The sequence below is a fragment of the Scardinius erythrophthalmus genome (assembly GCF_964197995.2).
Source record: "Scardinius erythrophthalmus genome assembly, chromosome: 16".
NCBI classification, from domain to species: domain Eukaryota; kingdom Metazoa; phylum Chordata; class Actinopteri; order Cypriniformes; family Leuciscidae; genus Scardinius; species Scardinius erythrophthalmus.
Window position 1 is genome coordinate 3,386,898 of NC_138236.1, and position 24,352 is coordinate 3,411,249.

The 24,352-nt window shown below is 38.1% G+C and overlaps 2 protein-coding genes across 7 annotated transcripts; both read right to left on the reverse strand.

Moving 5' to 3' along the window:
- Positions 1-59: 59 nt before the first annotated feature.
- On the reverse strand, positions 60-11,774 carry LOC308704924 (leukocyte elastase inhibitor-like). 5 transcript variants are annotated; one of them, XM_081389612.1, is made up of 9 exons: positions 10,799-10,819; positions 7,883-7,931; positions 7,585-7,761; positions 3,494-3,565; positions 3,174-3,314; positions 2,970-3,087; positions 2,610-2,752; positions 2,341-2,508; positions 60-1,703 (listed from the first exon to the last, which is right to left on the reverse strand). In XM_081389612.1, the coding sequence occupies exons 2-9, from the start codon at positions 7,889-7,891 to the stop codon at positions 1,299-1,301; spliced, it is 1,233 nt and encodes a 410-aa protein (XP_081245738.1). In that variant the 5' UTR covers positions 7,892-7,931; positions 10,799-10,819; the 3' UTR covers positions 60-1,298. The 5 variants fall into 5 exon arrangements, with proteins under 5 accessions (XP_081245738.1, XP_081245737.1, XP_081245739.1 ...); XM_081389611.1 differs by lacking the exons at positions 7,883-7,931; positions 10,799-10,819 and adding an exon at positions 11,559-11,774; XM_081389613.1 differs by lacking the exons at positions 7,883-7,931; positions 10,799-10,819 and adding an exon at positions 10,133-10,212.
- A 6,049-nt stretch (positions 11,775-17,823) lies between these two features.
- LOC308704927 (leukocyte elastase inhibitor-like) lies at positions 17,824-22,377 on the reverse strand. 2 transcript variants are annotated; one of them, XM_081389620.1, is made up of 7 exons: positions 22,203-22,377; positions 21,045-21,116; positions 20,723-20,863; positions 20,519-20,636; positions 20,156-20,298; positions 19,901-20,068; positions 17,824-19,790 (listed from the first exon to the last, which is right to left on the reverse strand). In XM_081389620.1, the coding sequence occupies exons 1-7, from the start codon at positions 22,368-22,370 to the stop codon at positions 19,386-19,388; spliced, it is 1,215 nt and encodes a 404-aa protein (XP_081245746.1). In that variant the 5' UTR covers positions 22,371-22,377; the 3' UTR covers positions 17,824-19,385. The 2 variants fall into 2 exon arrangements, with proteins under 2 accessions (XP_081245746.1, XP_081245747.1); XM_081389621.1 differs by lacking the exon at positions 22,203-22,377 and adding an exon at positions 21,323-21,430.
- Positions 22,378-24,352: the final 1,975 nt, after the last annotated feature.

A 24,352-nucleotide genomic window follows, 5' to 3' on the forward strand; every position in this document is an offset into this window, starting at 1 on the left:
GATTAGTTAATTTGTCACAGCGGTTTACAGTTAAAAATGACTCAAAATCAGGTTTTATTGAAGAATTGTAAATATTTATTTCATTCATGCTGAATATACTTTTACAGTGAATGCATACACCTAATATGTAGCCTCATAAATGATTCTGTAAACTGATAGATTTGATTACATGTACAGTAGCATGAAGAGACCCGTCCAAACCCACAGCCTGAATGAGACTCAGGACAACTGCAATGCATTTAATTTCTTCAATCATAAACACATGTTTCCTAGAGCTCTCTTGGACTCATTATCCCTGATGCTGTCAACTGTGTAACCTTGTTAACTCCATCTATATAAGCCTGATTTATTCCGTCATTCATTGCTAAGTCTTGTATGTGTCACAACTGCATTTCTGAGCGCTTCTTTGATTATTCCATGGTTTTAAGCCTGTTGCCTGTTCTTCCGGATTTTTCCTGGAATCTATTTGGATTGTTTTGGAGGTTTTGGGGTCCTACTATGATATTAAACTACATAATAAAAGATAATGAATTTCAAACCTGAACCAAACATAAAATTTATTCAAAGATCAACAGTTTGTCATTAGTCTTTAGTCTGCCACAAAAAAAAAAACAGCATTAAAATCATGAACTCAAATGTCACTGTAAAATAAAAAAATAAAAAAAGACTGTTGTAACAGTGCGTAAATCAGACATTTCAGTCTATAGCCTAACGCTAATAAGCCTTATGCCAAAATTATTATTACGACTAAATTGTCGGTAATAAGAAAACTAAATTGTGTAGATGGTTTGCTTTGTGTAACCCGACATCAGACATTTGGCCGAAGCATTTTTTTTTTTTACACACAATGCCGCGACCAGTCAATCACTCCTTCATGGGCCTGTTTACACCTGGCCACTTCATGCGTTTTCTCAGATCGGATAGCTATCTGATTTATCAAAACGATCCATTTACACCTGATCACATAAATGTGTTTTTGTGAAACGGATTTAAATCCAATCTTCAATTCCCGCGCTATATGCAGATTTAATGGAGTGCACGTCACGAAAGCAACAGATATGAGCTGCATTTTATTGATCATCAGCTAAAATTTCAAAATCAAAGACCAGAATAAGAGAGAGCGGCAACAGCCCTGATAAGATAAAGTCTTTCTCCTGTAAACTGCAAAAGATCTGTTGGCACATATACAATTTTCTTAAACTGTTTTGATTTGTAGTAGTTGTCTTGAGTCTCCTCTACTCATTTTAACCAGATCATCACCTAAACTATCTGGAAGCGTCTCATGCAGCAGGACTCACTCATGGAGAGCAGAAGCGTCCGTAAAACAAAATGCTCTTGGTTGGATTGTGTCGGATGAAGAAAAGGAAAGGATGGTCTGCGTTGAAGACCTGCGGGAAGGTATAACAACATGCCATTACGGCGACGCCGGTGGCTGCAGCCGCTTCGGTTCCTTCCTCATTGACTTCAACAAAGGCTTTATGGATCACCTTCGACACCACCAGGTCGTTGTTGGAGGACATGCCTGAAAGATTCACCCTCTGCGGGTCGAAAACATCCTCCATTCCCATGCTGATCAGAAGACTCTTCATGTCGTAGGTTTCCTCCATCTTGAATCTGGGCAGAGACACATCAACCTCTTGTTGACGCATGACTTCTGGTTTGGTCCATTCCATGAGCTTCTCGTAGGTCAGTGCCTTTTCAAGCTGGATAATGAGAGAGACATGTCAGATGAATAGTTAAAATAGTCCAAATAAAAAAAACTGCTCCACAAGTAAACATCTGACTGGTCACGGCTGGCTGATTAAAAGGACAAGTTCGGTATTTTACACTTAAAGCCCTGTTTTCAGATCGTTTCTGATGAAATAGAACGGTTAAGATTGAAATTTGGACACATGCTGCTGGCCTGAGAATTTTCGGTTTCTGTGGTAGCACCCCTTTTCTTCCGTTGAGAGCTTGAATAATAGACACTCCAGCCCAGTTGGTAGCGGAGTAATACCGTACCTCACAGCACATCCAATACAAGTCAATGGAGTTGGACAAAAACTACAATAAAACCTGTTGGAAAGCATCTTTTGCAGCGATTTTTGTGTGAGCATATCAGTGAACACCCCTGACCACATCTTTGTAAACGAAAGTTTAATGCGTTTTAGGAAGTATTGTTCCAGTGCACCCATGCAGCCATTGTGGAGGTGGGGGGATGCTACCACAGAAACCAAAAATTCTCAGGCCAGCAGCATGTGTCCAAATTTCAATCTTAACCGTTCTATTTCATCAGAAACGGTCTGAAAACAGGGCTTTAAGTGTAAAATGCCGAACTTGTTCTTTAAGCATTTAAATCACCTTCTGAAGGCCAGTGGTGTCGTCTTCCATCTCGTTAGGAAGGATGATCAACATACTGAGATTATTCCCGACATACGGCAGCTCCAGAACCTGACTGTTGATCTCTGGGATGAAGGCCAGAGGAAAGTCCTCCTTTTGATGCATCATCTTCACTGGTTTAGTTTGATTCTGCCAAGCATCAATGGAAACACATTATAACCCCTCAGATTTCATCATGACTGTTAACAATATTAGTAAAATAATATAAAAAAAAGAGCATGAAATCTCACCTTGTTCAGCTTAAACTGCCCATCTCTGGTGTCTTCCTTTGGGAATTTGTCCTTCCAGTTTCCCTTGAAGTAGATGGCGTTCACCAAAACCAGTTTCGTCATCCCATCGATGGCTCCCTGTGGCATCAAGTCCTTGATCTTCTCTAAAATACAAATGGACATTGTTCACTTTGAGCAGTGATTTGAACTGGTTGGTTTGATATTTTTATCATTTATCTCAACTCAAGAACCCATGAAGCCAAACATGGCACTTGAAAAGACATTTTCGCTGAAATTAAAGTGCTTCAAAAAACATAAAACAACTTTTGTAAGAGTGTAAAATAAGTTTCAAATTTAGAATAAGTTTATGTTGGATTTCACCTTGTGTTTTTGTCTCCACCCATTGGTTGATGTTGAGACGAGCAGCCTCTGATTGGTTAATGAAGTCCACCTTCTCCAGTCCGGCTTCATAGTAGCTTTTTGCGTCATCGAGGAATTTCTGTAATACAGCAAACCGATTGAGGTGGAAGTGATATTATAGTTGAGAACATTTCCAGAACCTCCAGTGAATAAACCGAGTCTGACCTCAACAAACTGGTAGGATTGCTCTCCGTAGAGGCGGTTGGCGAGACTCAACTCATACGGGACTCCTGGTTTGTTCAGATCACTCATGAACTTGCTGAAGCTGGAATGAATTTGGTCTTCAGGTTTTTCCTCTGGACATTTCTGTTTGCATCAACAATATCAGATTTAATCAGTTGAATCAGACGAACCCAAAGGATACATGCATCTCTACAGTAAATACAGCTGTTCATGCAACAGAACCTTGACAGAATGTTTGCTAAAGTTCTGAGAACGTTCCCTGTTAACTGGGTTAGTGTTTGATGTAAATATTCATACGAAACCTTGAGTTCAGCAGGAGTCTGAGGATTCTGGGTTTGCTGCATCATTGGTGGTTCATTGTTAAAGCCCAGGACCTACACAGCATTGATATGGTAGAGTTAATAAAGATAACTTTAACATATTGTGAATGCACTTCTCAAATGCTCATTAGAATATTTTCAAATGTACTAGAAAAGACAATGAAGAACTGATGATGTCAAACACATTCTTTGTTGATTTTGGCCCTCAGGCCTTTGATAATTAATGAGTGGAAAGAGTGATTAATTGCTGGCACTTTACTGTTTATGCCATGCCTGGAACTCAGTTTACATGTGGTGCGTCCAGAATCGAATACTTCCCTACGCCAAAAGAGTAAAGCAAGGCAAGTTTATTTATATAGCACATTTCATACACAATGGTAATTCAAAGTGCTTTACATAGAAGAAAATAAAATAAATCAAAAGAAATAAGAATAATTGGTTCCACTTTATTTTGATAGTCCACTTTAGATATTCTACTAACTATAAGTAACTTTGCAACTACATGTCAACTAACTCTCATTAGAGTATTAGTATACAGTAGTAGACTGTCAGTAGACTGTCAGGTTATGGTTAGGTGTTAGGGTTCGGGTTAGTAGAATAAATTGACTTAAAAATAAAATAAAATACTGTACAAATAGTCGGACAAACAGTGGCACAGTGCTCATTCAGTAAATGCACAGCTAAACAGAAGTGTTTTGAATCTGGATTAGTATGCACTGTATTTGAAACACAGTAAGCGAAAAGTCCCCGGATGACCTACTACTACTTCCAAGGTTCTGAAGTGCGCATTCGATGGACACTTTACTATCCCATGAGGCCACGGGAGAGGATTTATGAATGGCCAAAAGATGCTGGTTGGTCACATGACAGTATCAACATGGTGGATGTAGTACGTCCGGTTTACATTCATAATACACATTCATACTTCATATAACACACTTTTTAATGCCCACAAAATAAATTCAAATTCAAATGTAGTACATACTCAGACAGTTTGTGATTCAGACGCAGCCACAGATTAGATCTCGTTCAGGAAACAATTTCCCGTTAGTGAAAGCATTTTTACATATATAAAATGTAAATGCTATATACAGAAATGGGAAGTAATGAAGTACAAATACTGTGTTACTTAAGTAGATTTTTCTGGTATCAGTTTATTTCACTATTTTTCTGACAACTTTTTACTTTCACTCACATTTTTTACACAAATGTCTGTATTTTCTACTTATATTTTCAAACCTGGCTCATTACTTTAATTCTAATCTGTATTTGCTGGCATGATCAATACTATTTCTTGTCATTGCGCGCCTTTTTCAACAGAAAACATGACTCCTCCATTGGTGTATAATACTCTTGACTATCACGCACCACAGACGTAGGCTATAAGCTCCCACGGAGCAAAGCAGAAGACAACAAGATGAATAGCTAACGTTATGGATGAGACAGAGGGAGTTAGCGATGTCGACATGACTGAGAATAGAGACATTCCTGATCATGCACGGCCATATATGAGAGAGATTATGTAATTGTCTGCATTAAAAAGGATTCCTGGCGAATGCGCAACAAATTGTGCGAACCTATATTCGCCGTTGAATTTATGAAAGCACTTAAAGGTTGTCTATGACAGTTAAAGCCCAGTTTTTAAAAGCGAGTCGCAGGGGTTCAGATTTAGGAGCGGCTAAGGATTTTTCCCTAAAATTTTATTTCTCAGTGTTTGTATAAGGGATGTTGCCACATGTTGCTGGTGCTGATGGCACACACATTAAAATATTCAGTCTTTAGGACAAATTCTTTAGGCCAGTGAATAGGCCTGTGTCTGTTTCCATGTAATGTCGCCAATTTGAGCATGTACTGATTTAAAGAAATACTTTCTTTTTTTACTATGGAAATGTGTACTCTGCTGTTAATTTCTCCAGTATTAAGCGGTCATCTGAAACAGGTTTAGTCAGATAGTTTCCATATGCTGTGAAACCAGGTGAAGTGTAAATTATGCTTGCATTATAATTTTCTTTCTGTTTGTACTTAAATAGAATTTACAGTATAACTCGCCTCAATTTTGTCATTTTTAAAGCATCCAAAGACAAGAGGCAGAATCACCCTACAATCTATGATGTGGCCTTAGGGGACGGCACATAGTTTTTTTTCATCAGCTTAGTCTTTTCTCTGCTTGTGTATTACATGGTGGTTGTTCAGCCTGGATACATTCATTAGCTAACAAAATTAGATTTGTAAGTTCTTTGCATTAAAGCATAAACATGAGTATCTGTACTTCTGCTTTAGTGAAGGATGTGTGCACTTTTGCCATCTCTGGCTATATAGGCTATCTAAATATAATAGCAACAAACAACATGATTAGTTAAGCTCGAGAGCTGTAATAGTAAAAACGTGCTAAACGTTTACGATAGAGTCCCACATGTAATACTCAGCTGTGGGAGTTTACAATGAAGTCTCACAGCAGACACGCCCCTTCAAACACAGCGTTCAAATCAGAGGCTAAAATCAGGGAAGGAAAAAGCACAGGATTGAAGTCAACGCTTGCAACAAATAGGGGTGTGCCAGTTTCAGAATTGGTGATGACGGTTATGACGCGAGTCAAATGTGACGGTTCGTAACATAACCGGGGGGGGGGGGGGGGGAACTTAGTTTGAATAAACGAGCAGACACTGATTAGCTATTTGATCGTCTAAATTAAAAAAAAATATATATTTGTGTAGTGTTCAATGTTGTTATCGATAGAGATACGCGGATGGGGTATTATTTCGTCCGCAACCACATCACAAAACTCATCATCCGCACCAAAGTTTTTTGACCAAATTTCAAAGCCGCACCCGCCCGCCATCCGCTGATTGTTTTGCGGTCTATGGGCGATGCAATGCTCTGGTGATGCGAGCCGCAAGAAAGCCCTTGTCTGTTCTAGAAAGATGCAGCAAAGATATTTAATGCTAATGTATGAGGCATAGGCCTACGCTGAGTTTCATTCATTTACAACGAGATGCGCTCTAGTTCACAATGCAATGCAAGTGAACGCGGCGCATCGGAGCCTCCATGTCACGGTTATTATATTGTCATTTGCTTTTTATTTATTAAATACATGCAATTGGTTGATGAAACATTTATTAAAATGAAGATACAATTTGTACAAAACGAAATTTGCTTTAAAGAAAGGCTTTCTAAAGAAAAACTTAATGAAGTGGTAAAAATTATGTCTGACGATTTACAAAACAAAACTTGCGTTGGTACTTGGCAAAGAATCAAATACAGTTGGAAACGACGTAGACCATTAATGACACAGACTGTTAACAATTGTTTTTAATTAGTGTTTAAACATTCTCTATGATAAAAAATGTTTGTAAAAAATATTTTAATAACACGGTTTTGGCGGTTATAAAGATCTAATGACGGTGTTCGACTATAACCGTCGGTCTCACGGTTATATTCTAACCGTCAAAATAGCAACAAATAAAATCGGAATGAAAATGGTATGTGTGATGAATGTGATGTTTTAGAAACAGTAGAGCCTGTATTTTTTAAATGTAACAAATATGATGATCAACGACCAGTAAATATCACAGTTTGAGAGATTCTCACTCAGTCATATAGTGCTGTTTTAACCTTTTTAAAGAATACAGGATTAGATAATGTATGGGAATCATGATGCTTCTGCCCATCCTGGAAGTTGAGGGGAAAGATTGTAAGCTGGAGCTAAACATACAGTGCCAGCAGAGGGTGGGTGGGGCATTAAACAAACAAAAAATACAGATTACAGATACCCATGTAAGATATACAGTATGTGGCGATAATACTCCTATTGAGTGAGCGGCCATTAACAAGAGGAAGAAGAAAAAGGGGTAGAAAAAATGCCTTTTATATATAAATGATGACAATTTTTTTATGTAAAAATCCTATTAACAACATAAGTGCACCCCAGCAAACATTATAAAACAAAAAAAAACAAAACAGTTCATGACCCCTTTAAAATCTGGAATGCATGCAAAGGCTTGAGTCACTTCCTGCTCCCTCTGTCTGTCTTCTCTCTCGTCACCCTCTTTTAAAAGTATATTGTGTAAGATCACCTTAATCATCTGATCTGCAGTGTTTCCTCTTGCACCGAGCGACACCATGGCCAGAGCCGAGGAGATGCTGACAGGAGAGAAGAACACATTTCCTGATGCGTTTCCTCCGCTGATCTTCTTGAACAGGTTGAGGGAGAACTGTGTGTTTGCTGCAGTCAAAGACTCCATTTTCACAAGCTAGAAAGTAAAAGCAAAATATAAAGCAAAATTTGCATCATTTTCATCATTACACAGAAGTGTAATGTAAAAATCCCCAAGTTTCCCCAGAAGTGAAAGTATGATCTGCTGAGTGAGTCACATGTTTCATTCTCGTCCTGAAGAGCCCACCCTCTGGGCAGTGTTGCCAACTTAGCGCCTTTGTCGCTATTTTTAGCGACTTTTCAGACCCCCTTAGCGACATTTTTTCAAAAAAGCGACTAGCGACAAATCTAGCTACTTTTTGGACAAACCTCAGTAACCTCTAAATGTTGCCAGCACAGTCCTGCGAGCGCGAGTTTTGCTTTCTCCCTGCCGTCACACACCTCTCTCTGCGTCTACCCTGTTCAGTGAATGGCTGAGAGAGGAGCAGCAGCACGGCAGCTTACAGACGTGAATGAGCAGTGTTGTTTCACGGACTTATTACTTTGTTTTATATTTAAAGAATTTAGTTTGACCATTTTATTTTCCTTTCTTTTCTTGTGCTTATCACTTGCATACTCACTTTAACAGTGCTTTAGTTCACAACTTCACCCAGTTCCCGAACTCTCTCAATTCAGATAATTTTACACATATAAAAAATAGTCATTCAATAGCTACTCGTCTGACAAAAAAATATAGTAAATTAGAACAGCTTTATTGGATATTCGGCTATATTCAGGGCTGGACTGGGACAAAAAATCGGCCCGGGCATTTTGGCCCAGACCGGCCCACTATATGATCATAAACACCACCCTTCTTTGCACGCCCTTAATTATATGCATACCAACTCCTATTCATTAAAACCACTAATGCCATGTAATGAGTGAGTATAGGAACGAGTGAGAGTTAACAGATGAAATAAGTAAAAATGTGATATTTATTAACACGGTCCAACTATACTTCAGTGTTGAATACTAAAACAAGCTGTAATCTGCATTGGCATAGCAATACAAGTGTTTCTTACAGGATTTTTGGTAAAACTGTGATGGGTGGACCTTGGTCCTTCTAGGGGGGTTTGGGGGCATGCCCCCCCGTGAGAAAATTTTGTGCATTTTAATGTTAAATTCATCAATCTGGTGCACTTTGAAAGTTCAAAATTAAAAGCTCCAAACCATATTCAGTGTGCAAATTAAACAAAGAAAAATTCAAACCTCTTTTAGTTACAGTGTCTATTTACATTACACCTAGGGATGGGAATTGATAAGAATTTAACGATTCCGATTCCATTATCGATATTGCTTATCGATCCGATTCCTTATCGATTCTCTTATCGATTCTAATTGGGTGAGGGAATAAGTACAAATTTGTTTGTATTAACTCGCTTTAATATCTGATCAGAAGACACAGCACAGAGTATACACAAATTATGTGTAGCAACCTCAGAACAAACCTAAAAGTAGGTGAGCTACTTCTCAAAGTAAAGTCCAGGGACCTATAGCCTAGGGCAGTGTTTCTCAACCTGTGTGCCTTGAAAGATTATCAAGAAGAGTGCTTTAGGATTAGGAAATTAACAATTTTCACATTCATTGGTCCGGACAAAAAAATAAATAAAACTGCCATTTATGTGCTATAAAAACTAAAAACACAGACTGAAAACAGTTTAGGAAGAGCTTGTGTCTTTTGGAATATTAACAGTGCTCATTTGGATTAGGCTATTGAGTTACTAAAACAATCTTTGTCAAATAATACACGGGTTTTCTTCACATTTTGAACGTTTTTGTTTCCATTTGTTTAATTTCAAGATCTGATGTGACTTATCCATTGTTGTTTTTACAGCTACAAAGCTGGGAGCACTAAATGATATTCAGTCACATTATACACTCTTTTAACATTAAATAAAGCACAAAAATAGTACCTGATATTATCATTGCCACACTTTGAGATTGTTGTTCCAGCGTGACGTCGCAGTAAAATAGGATCCGTTTAAAATAGAATCGTCGCGTGTCGCGGCTGGTTAAACTTTGATTAACATGGAAAATGATACTTTTTATCGCGTGTCGCGCCGTCGCGTCGCATGTAGTTAGGACGCGGTCAGAGCGCTTCTGCCTCGATGCCATGTTTGCTCATAGTGTTTGCTACGTTCTGAACCAAAACAACGCAGCACGTGTGTGACGTCGTGTCACATTTGAACGAGCGGAACCGATAAGCGGAATCGTTAAGCAGGCATGCTAACGGTTCCAAGGAATCGATTCACTGGGCGCCGGTTCTGAAGAAGAACCGGTTCTCGTTTCCCATCCCTAATTACACCTACTACATAATAATAGTTATAGCCTAATATTAATCCAATGACAGTAATTTTTTCTTTTTCCATTCGTATTTTTTCGGCCCCACCCATTTCTTTCTCTTCTTTCCTTCTTTTCGCCATTCTTACCGTCTGTCTCTGTTGTATTCACACAAACCCAAACCTAACCAAAAGTAAACTCCTTTGATCGGCGCCCGCGCCTTTGAGCCAATCGGATGTCAGGAAAAACGAGGATCAGTCCAAGTTGGGAGGGGCCGCTCATATCCCCCCTCAAGATTGGAAGTATTGGTCTGGCCCGGTCTGAAACACACACACAGACACACAGCGTTCCGCTGCCGCTGAGCGGCCGGCCAGGCCGGTACGGTAGCTAATCATTTGAAAAAAATGTTTTGCCCACCGGCCGGTTCGGCCTGAAATGGACCGGCCGTTCGGGATTGTTCCCGGTATTCCCGATTGCCAATCCGCCCCTGGCTATATTATATTATTATGTTATACTAAAATACAGTATGTGAGCATGATTTTAATGAGAAAAAACATTAGGCAGGCAGAACGCAAGTACGCCGCGATGACGTCATGAATATGCTAATTGACGTATGATGTCATCTAGCGACATTTAGCGACTTTAAGGGGAGGCGTTAGCTACTTTCCTTTGAAAATAGTTGGCAACACTGCCTCTGGGGTGCCCGAAAGCATCGTTGGCCAACTATGGTCGCAAGTTCCGTCGTTACCAATAGAGTTCAATGGACATTGCGATGAACTTGCGACCATAGTTGGCCAACGATGCTTTCGGGAAACGCACCCCTGCACAGTTCATCTCCAACCCTAATCAAACACACCTGCCTTCAATTTTCAAGTGATCCCGAAGACCTTAATTGGTTGCTTCAAGTGTGTTTGATTAGGGTTGGAGATGAACTGTGCAGGGGTGCGTTTCCCGTACAATATAGCTCGATGCTTAACTACCATAGTACGATGCATCGTTGGCGAAATCAACTAACCGTATGTCGCAAAGTATTGTTCAACCACGTTGGTTTATGACGTCTCGCACGTGGTGGACTAATAACTTATTTTAATTAATCTGTTTGAGATCGAATTAACGCTAGATTTTGTCATATAAGTTACAGACATGGCATCTGAAGACCATTTAAAAATTTTCTCAGTTATTTTGCTTTATTACCAGACTCAATATTTGACTCGTTCTTACATGGTAAAGCACGTTCGCACATGCGCAGTCTTCAAAAACGGTGCATTAAATCTCTTGACAAACTAAAATACGAAAATTACGTTTGTATGTATTATGTATTCTAAATAAATAACACGGGTTGTATTGAATGTCAGATTGCTTATTTTGCTAAAGATACGGATTTTTTCAGTCTACATCTCATGTAAACTAGAAACTATGATTCTAACCCTGCCGTTACCAACCACACAAGTTTGCAATGCTGTTTGCGAACGTTCGTTGGAACGATGGTCTCGGTAAACACCAAATCGTTGAACTATGATGATAACGACGGAACTAGCGATCATAGTTGGCTAGCGATGCTTTCAGGAAACGCACCCCAGGACAGTCTATCGGCAGGAGCAGGATTGGGCACCCCATCCTCTAAACCAAATCCAGCCTGTAAAATGTCTTCTTCTTCTTTTTTGTTTTATTGGCAACCGCACTTAACAGTGCATTACTGCTCACACTATCCACATCTTCTACCTCTCTCTATAAGCCTAAATACATATTAATCCTACATTCTCTTCATTAAACCAGTATTATTCAAAAACTGAAACAACACATTAACCATATTACTTCCTATATCTGAGTTCTTTAATGTTAACTCTTTCCCTTCATTCTTCCATAATTCTTCTCTCAGCACTTCTCTTTCTTCATCATACCCATTACAATTAATAATCACATGTTCTACAGTTTCACTCTGTCCACATTTCTAACACAAACCCGTTGGATGCTTAGATATTAAGTGTAATGTTTTATTCAAACCGGTATGTCCCATTGTCCCCTGTAAAATGTCTCGGGTTACTCAACTATGAGAGGAGGGAATGAGAGGAGATGTGTGTGACGTCACTGTCGGCCGGAGTGACTGCGGTTACGCCCACTGAGTGGCAAAAGACTAAGTAGTAGCATTGGTTTTCAGCGTGAATGCCGCGAAAAACACACAACACATCTAAAATGGGAAAGAGCTTTGAGATTGACTGTACAAATAGATTTGACAGAAATCTGGGATATATTGATACAGACTGTCGAAAGCTACAGCAAAGAGAAGAATCGCTGCAATTCACAGAAATAATGACTCCAGGCAGAGAAACGCAGTTGTCATTTTGTGTCAATATGTTGACTTTTGGGGTAAAATCATACCCTATATATTGTATTGTTATATATTGTATTGACAAATCATCAATTAAATATTGACCATCTTATATTTTGCCTAATTTTATGTTTTTTAAATAAAGACTGCAAACTATAAAAGTTTTAGGGCTGGACAATATGGCAATATCTATAATTTTTGATATAAGTGATCACCCGGATTTAGACCTTCCTACATTGTCTTTTTATAAAGCGTTCACAGGCAGATTTGCTTTTTGTATTTTCCTGGCGTCGAAATCACTTGACACATGTCACTATGCATATTGGCACATCCGATCTTCATTGGCATGTGTCAACTACATGTCACATACACTGACATGACACCTGACTGACACCGAGTCGCAGAACATGTCTCAGTGTGTTGTGACACCTCTAGTGACAATCCAACCGTCTTGATTTGCATTGCGATAAGCTGGCTGCCTTGTCATTTATGGCTTATAACAAAAACAAAACAGTGTCTAAAAGATGCTATGTGACAAGGTGTACAGCAAACAAACTAAAAAACCCAGAAATACATTTTTATAAACTGTCGACGGCAAAAAACGAGCGTTTAAGGACATACAAGTGCACACAGGCTGCCTGAATGGGTAAATTGTGGGATCCTGAGTGACGCTTATTCAACTTAAAATAAAAGCGTTTGGCTACTTTTCATTTAAACAAAATAAAGACACATTTGTGGTTCTCAGACATTAGTGTGTTATTGTTTTGTTTTTTTTTTAATCTATGCAGTGACTTTTTAAGTAAGACATTTTAAATGACCTTCTGGAACCACGGTGTAGGGGACACTGGGGCTAGTTGTCACTTTTTTTCTTTTTTTTTTTTTTACTCCATTTCTGTTTAAAAACCTGTGTGTGTGTGTGTGTAGACACAAACTCTAAACCCTTGGCAAGTGTTGTTATTCTCAACTAAAACTAAAAATGTAATTACTTTGGGTAGTTAAAATAAAGATGAAATAAAATATATATATTAGATGGAAAAACTTGAAAATAAATGTTTTTTATAATATTTTTTTTTTGATAAGCTAATCAATTACTAAAAATGAAATAAAAATAAAGGCTAAATTGAATGGAAAAACCCACCTGAATAAAATCGACAAAAGCTCATAACAAAATAACTAAACAAACTGAAATTAAGCTTTATTTTAATTATAAAATAGGCTATAATATGAAATATATAAATAATGATAATATTAATTATAAAACAACACTAGTCTTGAATGTGATTGAACATTATAACCCATATTGTCACATTATATGGCTATACTATACTATAAGCTTTTGTTACAAGGTCAGAAACCAGTTTTCTTTGAGTTTTATTGGCACCAGAGTTTGACCACAGTTAATTTGTAACAGCGGTTTACAATGAAAAAATAATAAAAACAATACAAATTACAATAAAAACTCAAACAAAGCAGGTTTTATTGAAAAATTGTAAAGATTTATTTAATTTATGTTGAAAATACTGTTACAGTGAATGCATACACGTAATATGTAACCTCATAAATGTTTCTTTTAAACTGAGATTTGATTGCATATACAGTAATAGGGCTGGGTATTGACACAAATTTCACAATTCAATTCGATTCAATATTGATTATTTTGGATACACTGTAAAAAATGATTTTTTGGTTAAGTAAATACTACTGAAAAAAACCAATGTAATTTACATGAAAAAGTTAGTCCAGGCAATAATTAAAAAAACTAAGTAAATTCCATATCAGTACTTAATTCAAGCGAGTAGAAATGAAAGCGTACATATCTACTCAATAAAATTAAGTAAAAATTACTCAACTTTTCTGATACTGGGGTTCCCATCATGCACTGGACCTTGAATAATTAATGAGGTTCATTTTTCACTGTTTTCCAGCTGTATTTACACTGTTTTATCATTGCTTTTGTTTTCAGGATTAGTAATTTGCCATTTTGTGACATTTCAAGTAAATTTTCTGCTCAAAATGACACATTCAAACACAAAAATAATCCATCAAATGTTACCGTCATTGTGTATTGTCTACCAAGTATTGAGGTACTGTATTTGCATTTACATGAGACTTAATATCTGACATGATGTAGTATAAATTACTTAGATAATCTAAGTAAAGCACATACTATAAATGATTGGTATAATTCAATATTATTGTTTGAGTGAAATGTAATGCAAAGGAAATTTCAACTGAATTGATGTTAATCGACCTTTTACTAGCCAAGTTAAATGACTTATTATCTTTGTTACTTTCACTTAACTAGGTTAAGTAAAGTTTACTTAATTACATATTCCAAGTAAATTTAACTTAAAGATTTCTAATTAAAGCTACTGATAAATATGTTTAGGTTTTACTTGGCAAACGTTGTAAATTTACTAGCATTTTCTGAGTGAAAAAAATTAGCAAGCTTTTTTCAAGTAATTCCTACTCCAAATTTTTTACAGTGTATCAGGTACAATACATGGCAAATTTTCTAAAGGAAAACAAATCTCTTAACTAAAGCTGTGAACTATGGGAGTCAGTTGGCTTCATTAGCCTACTATGATATTGAAGGTAAAAATTAACTGATCTGTATACATACTCTTAAATTACACTTTTATTTATTTTTTATAATAAAGTTCCTCTCTAGAGTTAATTTTTAACGCTGACTGACGAGTTTATGGTCACTGGATATGGTTTTTCTGAGGTAAATGTGACATTACATGACATTGTTTCAAAGCTGATTTAGGCTACTGACGTCTTTCCACGGTTGAAACACTGATTGATTCCATGTGACATGATACGGATTTCGATAAGTTGTACTCTATCTTTTAACACACTTTCAGATGCTCATTCATGTTTATTTCGCGCTGTAACTGGTGTTACTAAGGCGGAAGAGAAGATCTTCAGCTGCGCCAGAGCGATCTCACGCCACAGCGCCGAAACTGTATTTATGGTTTTGAATTTTGTACGAAAATGGCCGTAATTTGAAGACTACATCCATATCATTGAAGACTGTTTCATATCAATAGTAACAAAGCACAAAGATTATTGCGATTTATTGGATGGGATGTCGGCATGTCGCTACATCAACTGAAAACAGGATGACTAGCCTAATCGATTCTTGGGATTTAAAAATCGATATCGGTTCAAAAAAATGAAAATCAATATTTTTTTACCCAGCCCTATACAGTAGTATGAAGAGACCCGTCCAAAACCTCAACCTGAATGAGACTCAAGACAACTGCAATGATTTTCATTTCTTCAATCATAAACACATAAACATATGTTTCCCAGAACTCTCTGCCTGTGTCAGCTGTGTATTATTAACCTTGTAAACTCTGTCTATATAAGTCCTTGTTAATTCAGTCATTCATTTCTAAGTCTTGTATGTGTCACAACTGCATTTCTGAGCGCATCTTTGATTATCTGTTCCATGGTTTGTCCCTGCCCTGGTTTCTATTTGGATTGTTTGCCCATGTTTTGACCTTTTGCCTGTTTTGGATTACGTCTTTTGATTAGTAATGGGAAAAATTAAAGGGGTCATATAATGCCATTTTTGTACAAGCTAATATGATTCTTTAGGGTCTAAATTAAAAGTTTGTAATATACTTTAATTAAAAATTCTCATTAGTATTGTAAGAAAACACTAATTTTACCTGGTCAAAAACAGCTCTGTTTTCAGCACGCCGTTTCAGTGCATGTGTCTTTAAATGATAATGAGCTTTGCTCACCCCGCCCCTCTGTTCTGTGCGTACACCGTTTGTAACACAATAACCACGTGTTGTTCATTATAAACGTGGGATTATGAATTATATTGAGAACGTCGTACATAGAAAACATGCCGTAATGTACCCTGAGTGTAAACCTTAGATGCATTCATCGTGAAGCCTGCAGCAAGGTTTGCAAATTTCGCAAAGATTAATATAAATACTAATATAAAGGTTAATAAAACATTACACTCACATCTTCTGGAGGTTCAGCAGTAACACGTTGGTACCAATCCGTTTTTTCTCGTTTGTAAAGCTGTCTGGTGTGAAATGATTCGCGTAAACATGAAAGCATGGACGATCGTGGGGAATCCCCGTGAGGGAATCCCCGCGTCAATCCTTTGGGCATATTGCTTCAAAAACAAAACTCAGCCACTGCATCTATAACGGCTCAGATTTAGGAACATCCAAATGACTGCTGTGTTCCTTATTACATCTAAGAACAGAACACCACAATCGCGTAGACGCCATTCTACTCCAGCATATCAACAATGGCGGACTAGTATGACGACGGCTGTCACAGCTTGCTCAGGGCGGGTCTTGTGTTGAAGCACGGCTGTCACTCAGCAATCGCGGGAGGGGCGTACGATCTTATGACGTCACAATATCGAACGGCTTGATTTCATAGATGGTCAAACATATAAGGAGATTAAAACAAAACCACTGGATGGATTTTAATCATGATAGGATGGTTGTGTACAGGCACTGCCAACAGACATTTCAGTGCAATCAACTTGTAAAAGTGCATGTACCATTATATGACCCCTTTAAGCTTTTCAAAGATTTGAATCAATTGACCCTTTGCAGAGAGTTTGATTGACAGGCGATCTGACCAATCATAATCCGCCATCCGCAGAATCCGCTATTTTTGTCCGACAAAGCAGTCAGGAGAGTTAGTAGATTAATGTCGGTGGATTAGAACTTGAAAAACGGTGTGTACTGTACAACATTCCTTCTTATATTCATTCATGTTTATTTGATGCTTTAAATGACATGAATTGGACATGGGTCCAGGGCTTAATTTGAGCCGGAACACGCCGGAACATGTTCCGGCACCTCCGACAATGGATCCGGAACCTTTTTTATTGGATCCGGCACCTCCCGTGTCAATAAAATTAATTGCCTAAATAAAATAAAATTACTGTTTTAGTGTTCAATGTTTGTGACACATGACTTGCGCGCTTGTTGTACGAGTTGAGATTGATGTTAGCCTCGATCGTTTCACTCAGGGGAAAAATGTCAAAAAGACGCTATAGACAGTCAGATCCCAAACAAGCAAAAATCGTTTCTGCTGATCAAAAAGGAGACCACGGTGGACACAGTAGCCTAGTATCGACATTATATCTCGTTATTTCGACATAATAAGGGGACATTCTAATCTGCCACATTAAGCGTTCTTATAATGGTTTTCTATATATGGGAGGAAAATGCTTAACGTGTAAATGCGTTCATATTATGGGCTCATCTGATTTTTTGTACATAGCATATTTGTCAGGATTTTAGTATCATAATGATTAATAACGCACAATTATCCGTGAACTTGATCTGAACAAATGCCTTTCACTTGTGTGTGCAAAATTCAGAATTAAATTAATGTGCAGAAATGTGTACAAATAGAGAGTATGTAGGCCTACTATGCCGTTGTAGCCATTAAAAAAGCACATTTAGTTTCATATTTGTTAAAATATTATAATGTTTTTGTTTTTTTTTCATTTATGTTGATTTATGAAAAGTGAACAGCACGACCGAGTAAGATAGGATGCGCAATATGAGACATGGAGCGGGTCAGACATGATTTTGTCCGTTGAAGTTGAAGTTGTTTAGAAAGCCTTTCTTTAAAGTGAATTTCGTTTTGTATAAATTGTATCTTAATTTTAATCAAATTTTCATCAACCATTTGCCTGTAGGCCTATTTATTGAATACGAAAAAAATATAACGGAGGCGCCAGCGCGCTCACTTGCATTGCACGTGAACTGCAGCACGAAACTCAGTGTATGCCTCACACAGACATGACAAATACATCAAATACACAAAGCTTGAAATGTCTTTAAACGAAATAATTCAAAACGAAAAAGGAAAAAGGCTACTCTCTGATTATGTAATCCATTAGGCCTATTTATGTGCATTTCTCTCTATAAGTGCGTTCACACGGAGATGGCGATCGTCAACTTCATCTTTGCAGCTGAGTCGACACTTTTAGAGAAAACACTTTATTGTTTTTATTAATAAAAATCAATACACGCGTCACCGGATTTACAGATGCACGCACACATATTATTTCGAAATAACGAGATATTTTGTTGAAATAACAGTCATTATTATTAATTTATTTGTTCTATCTGTAATAAAATAAATAAACATTATTATTAATAATAGCCTACATCTTTTAGAATATTTGATTGAATGCTGAATGTTATTTAAGTAGCCTACTTGTTCAATTTAATAAAATTAAAACTTTAATTGTGATCATTAACATAACTGAATATTAAATATTTAGTGGCCAAGTTTTGCGCAGCTCCCCGTCAATGATCTATCTATAGCACCCACTCAGCTGGCGCTGTCCCTGCAGAGAAGCTACGTAGGCAGTGTAATTATTATTATTTATTTTTTTTGTTCCGTTACCTCCAACCCCCGTTTTGAGTCGCCGGATCCACCCCCCCTCTGCGCTCCGGGACCTCCCACTTTACAAATAAAGCACTGCATGGGTCACAACGTGCAAACGGACGGATACAGGCAACAAATCAGAATTGGGCATCAAGACCTGCAGTGTAAACGAGGCCTAAGTGAATGATGGATTTCGAAACATTTATGATGTAATGAAGCCTTGTTTACTGAAACCATGTGACTTTTAAAACACGCGTCGAACCACTGATTCGAAACAAAAGATTCGTAAAGGTTTCGAAGCTTCATGAAGGAGTGTTTCGAAACCTCACATCACTACTTTGGATTACCCTTTAATAAACTACTGCGTTTGGATCCTCAGCCTTTCTGAGCAGTTTGTAACATTTATTATTATTATTTTTCTATTTTTTTATGTCAGTTAATGTTAATATTATTTCAAGTAACACTTATGGTTTAGTTTTTGTACAACTTTATACTATTAATTTAATAAGTCTTTCTCCTGTAAATTGCAATAGGTACTGATCTGTTGGCACATATAAATGTTTCTTAAACCAAAATATGACAGGTTAATTTGTAGTAGTTGTCCCGAGTCTCCTCTACTCATTTTAACCAGATCATCACCTAAACTAGCTGGAAGCGTCTCATGCAGCAGGACTCACTCATGGAGAGCAGAAGCGTCCGTAAAACAAAATGCTCTTGGTTGGATTGTGTCGGATGAAGAAAAGGAAAGGATGGTCTGCGTTAAAGACCTGCGGGAGGATATCACAACATCCGTAAAAGACGACGCCAGTGACTGCAGCCGCCTCGGTTCCTTCCTCGTTGACTTCAACAAAGGCTTTATGGATCACCTTCGACACCACCAGGTCGTTGTCGGAGGACATGCCTGAAAGATTCACTTTTTTCTCATCAAAAACATCCTCCATTCCCATGCTGATCAGAAGACTCTTCATGTCGTAGGTTTCCTCCATCTTGAATCTGGGCAGAGACACTTCAACCTCTGGTTGATTCATGACTTCTGGTTTGGTCCATTCCATGAGCTTCTCGTAGGTCAGTGCCTTTTCAATCTGGATAATAAGAGAGACATGTCAGAGAAATAGTTGAAATAGTCAAAATGAAAACTGCTCCACAAGTACATCTGACTGGTCACGGCTGGCTAATTAAGCATTTAAATCACCTTCTGAAGGCCAGTGGTGTCGTCTTCCATCTCGTTAGGAAGGATGATCAACATACTGAGATTCTTCCCGACATACGGCAGCTCCAGAACCTGACTGTTGATCTCTGGGATGAAGGCCAGAGGAAAGTCCTCCTTTCGATACATCATCTTCACTGGTTTAGTTTTATTCTGCCAAGCATCAATGGAAACACATTATAACCCCTCAGATTTCATCATGACTGTTACAAATATTTTAAAAAGAGCATGAAATCTCACCTTGCTCAGCTTAAACTGCCCATCTCTGGTGTCTTCCTTTGGGAATTTCATCTCCCAGTTTCCTTTGAAGTAGATGGCGTTCACCAAAACCAGTTTCGTCATCTCATCGATGGCTCCCTGTGGCACCAAGTCCTTGATCTTCTCTAAAATACAAATGGACATTGTTCACTTTGAGCAGTGATTTGAACTGGTTGGTTTGATATTGTTACTATAAAGCTCAACTCTAGAACCCATGAAGCCAAACATGGCCCTTGAAAAGACATTTTCGCTGAATCTAAAGTGCTGCAAAAACATGAAATAACTTTTATTTGTAAGAGTGTAGAATAAGTTTCAAATTGAGAATAAGTTTATGCTGGATTTCACCTTGTGTTTTTGTCTCCACCCATTGGTTGATGTTGACACGAGCATCCTCTGATTGGTTCTTGAAGTCCACCTTCTCCAGTCCAGCATCATAGTAGCTTTTTGCGTCATCGAGGAATTTCTGTAATACAGCAAACCGATTGAGGTGGAAGTGATATTAGAGTTGAGAACATTTCCAGAACCTCCAGTGAATAAACCGAGTCTGACCTCAACAAACTGGTAGGATTGCTCTCCGTAGAGGCGGTTGGCGAGACTCAACACATACGGGACTCCTGGTTTGTTCAGCTCACTCATGAACTTGCTGAAGCTGGAATGAATTTGGTCCTCAGGTTTTTCTTCTGGACATTTCTGTTTGCATAAACAATATCAGATTTAATCAGTTGAATCAGACGAACCCAAAGGATACAGGCATCTCTACAGTAAATACAGCTGTTCATGCAACAGAACCTTGACAGAATGTTAGCTAAAGTTCTGAGAACGTTCCCTGTTAACTGGGTTAGTGTTTGATGTAAATATATTCATACGAAACCTTGAGTTCAGCAGGAGTCTGAGGATTCTGGGTTTGCTGCATCATTGGTGGTTCACTGTTAAAGCCCAGGACCTACACAGCATTGATATGGTAGAGTTAATAAAGATAACTTTAACATATTGTGAATGCACAACTCAAATGCTCATTAGAATAGTTTCAAATGTTCTAGAAAAGACAATGAAGAACTGATGATGTCAAACACATTCTTTGTTGATTTTGGCCCTCAGGCCTTTGATAATTAAATGAGTGGAAAGAGTGATTAATTGCTGGCACTTTACTGTTTATGCCATGCCTGGAACTCAGTTTACATGTGGTGCGTCCAGAATCGAATACTTCCCTACGCCAAAAGAGTAAAGCAAGGCAAGTTTATTTATATAGCACATTTCATAAACAATGGTAATTCAAAGTGCTTTATATAGAAGAAAATAAAATAATCAAAAGCAATAAGAATAATTAAAACAGTTTTGAATAAAAAAGAAAAGAAAATACGCTACAAATAGTCGGACGAACAGTGGCACAGTGCTCATTCAGTAAATGCACAGCTAAACAGAAGTGTTTTGAGTCTGGATTAGTATGCACTGTATTTGAAACACAGTAAGTGGAAAGTACCCGGATGACCTACTACTACTTCCAAGGTTCTGAAGTGCGCATTCGATGGACACTTTACTATCCCATGAGGCCACGGGAGAGGATTTATGAATGGCAGTGAAGCGACGCAACTGACTCTGGTTGGTCACGTGACAGTAAAAACATGGTGGATAGGTTATCTAAATATAATATCAACAAACAACACGATTAATTAACCTTGAGAGCTGTAATAGTAAAAACGTGGTAAACGTTTACGATAGAGTCCCACATGTAATACTCAGCTGTGGCAGTTTACACTGAAGTCTCACAAGATACAGTATGTGGCGATAATACTCCTAATGAGTGAGCGGCCATTAACAAGAGGAAGAAGAAAAAGAAAAAGAAGTGTAGAAAAAATGCCTTTTATATATAAATGATGAAAAAAATGTTTAAAGTAAAAATCCTATTAACATTATAAGTGCAGCCCCGCAAACATTATAAAACAATAAAAGGCTTGCATCACTTCCTGCTCCCTCTGTCTCAGTCTACTCTCTCGTCACCCTCTTTTAAAAGTATATTGTGTAAGATCACCTTAATCATCTGATCTGCTGTGTTTCCTCTTGCACCGAGCGACACCATGGCCAGAGCCGAGGAGATGCTGACAGGAGAGTAGAACACATTTCCTGATGCGTTTCCTCCGCTGATCTCCTTGAACAGGTTGAGGGAGAACTGTGTGTTTGCTGCAGTCAAAGACTCCATTTTCACAAGCTAGAAAGTAAGAGAGAGAGAGAGAGAGAGAGAGAGAGAGAGAGAGAGAGAGAGAGAGAGAGAGAGAGAGAGAGAGAGAGAGATGATCAGCATAACAAAGTGAAAAACAGAGCATTGCTCAGTTCAGTTGTCCTTTCCTATATAAACAACATCACATGCTTGTCTAAGAAAAACAAAAATCAATGCATTATCTTTCATATGACAGTACAGCACTAGAACAGCAGTTTCTGCATCATTTTCATCATTACACATACAGAACTGTAATGTAAAAAATCTGTTCTATTCAAGCACTACCTAGATTTTTTTTAGCAGGAACGATGAAGTTTCCCCAGAGGTGAAAGAATGATTTGCTGAGTCACAAATTTCGTTCTTATAAACGTTGTGTCTCCCTGAAGAGGCCATCCTCTAAACCAAATCCAGCCCAAACGTCTCGGGTTGAGAGGAGGGAATGAGAGGAGATGTGTGTGACGTCACTGCCGGCCGGAGTGACTGCGGTTACGCCCACTGAGTGGCAAAAGACTAAGTAGCATTGGATTTCAGCGTGAATGCGCGCGAAAAACACACACAACACATCTAAAATGGGAAAGAGCTTTGAGATTGACTGTACAAATAGATTTGACAGAAATCTGGGATATATTTATACAGACTGTCGAAAGCTACAGCAAAGAGAAGCAAATGAATCGCTGCAATTCACAGAAATAGCGACTCCAGGCAGAGAAACGTGGATTTGCAGTTGTCATTTTGTGTCAATATGTTGACTTTTGGGGTAAAATCATACCCTATATTGTATTGTTATTGTATTGACAAATCATCAATTAAATATTTACCACCTTATATTTTGCATAATTTGATGTTTTTAAATAAACACTGCGAACTATAAAAGTTTTAGGGCTGGACGATATGACGATATATAATATTGATATAAGTGATCACCCGGATTTAGACCTTCCTATATTGTCTTTAAAGCGTTCACAGGCAAATTTGCTTTTTGTATTTCTCGTCGAAATCTGCAGTAGCAGTTTTAGCATGGTATCTGACGCACAGAAGCCAATAAGCTTGTTTGAGATGCGCCTCGCCTCGCCTGAAATGTATGCGAGAGTAGGCGGCTGCAGTGAGGGGAGGAGTGAAAAAAGCGCAGGCAAGCCGGACAGTTCTCTCTTCTCGCAGTGGATCTGACACCTGCGAGATCGAAGGCGGATATCGCGGGATTCACTGGATTCACGCTCCTGCACAGTGTTGCTAATAAACTGGATGGAATTTAAGTTCTGTTGCTTTTATATGAAAATAAATATAATGAACAAGACACCCAAAGTAGCCTACTTATATAATACATGTTTATCAGTCTTTTTTCTTTAATACAGACGTGTTTTTTTTTTCTTTTTTTACATAAAAATTACATTGCATAACCCATAGAGATCGCACTGAGATAGTTTGGGAATATTATCACATAACGTATACACATAAAACATGATATCAGAGTTTTAAAATCAAACATTTTAAAAGAGAACAATACATCACGGTTGTTTAAACCAATGAACATTAAGCTGTGTCGTCAGCAAGTCATTTCCCATCATGCTTTTGATCAGCGCAGTCGGTGGAGAGCAACTGCGCGCGACTGCAGAATCCGACAGGTGTGCCTTGCGCTCGCGAGAGATTTTTGACATACGTCAGCATGACATCAGAGCAAGGCGGACCGCACTCGGACACATTTCTAACCGGCATCCATCTCGCGCTGATCACCGGTGATCGATTCTGCGCAGATTTTGCTCATCTCAAACAAGCCTATTGTCTAATAAGGGGAGAACTTCCACTCTCAGTAAACTTCCGGCTTCTGAACTGTTTGCAGTTCCACTCTAGTTCCATATGAGGGCGCTCACAGGACCGAGTGCAGAATGAATGGAGGTCTATGGAGCTATACCACTCAAAATCCACTTTTCTCAGGATATAATTTTTTGTAATTTGAATATTGTATT

What these genes read in the sequence shown, in the direction of transcription:
- LOC308704924 (XM_081389611.1), bottom strand. Translation starts at nt 11,600, where the DNA reads ATGGGGTGCCCAATCCTGCTCCTGCCGATAGACTGTCCTGGG. An exon ending in AGACTCCTGCTGAACTCAAG is followed by an intron (nt 3,315 to 3,493) that starts GTTTCGTATGAA and finishes TGATGCAAACAG; the next exon opens with AAATGTCCAGAGGAAAAACC. An exon ending in AATCCTACCAGTTTGTTGAG is followed by an intron (nt 3,088 to 3,173) that starts GTCAGACTCGGT and finishes GCTGTATTACAG; the next exon opens with AAATTCCTCGATGACGCAAA.
- LOC308704927 (XM_081389620.1), bottom strand. Translation starts at nt 22,370, where the DNA reads ATGGAGTCTTTGACTGCAGCAAACACACAGTTCTCCCTCAACCTGTTC. An exon ending in CAGCAGATCAGATGATTAAG is followed by an intron (nt 21,117 to 22,202) that starts GTGATCTTACAC and finishes AATGCTGTGTAG; the next exon opens with GTCCTGGGCTTTAACAGTGA. An exon ending in GGTGGAGACAAAAACACAAG is followed by an intron (nt 20,299 to 20,518) that starts GTGAAATCCAGC and finishes TTTGTATTTTAG; the next exon opens with AGAAGATCAAGGACTTGGTG.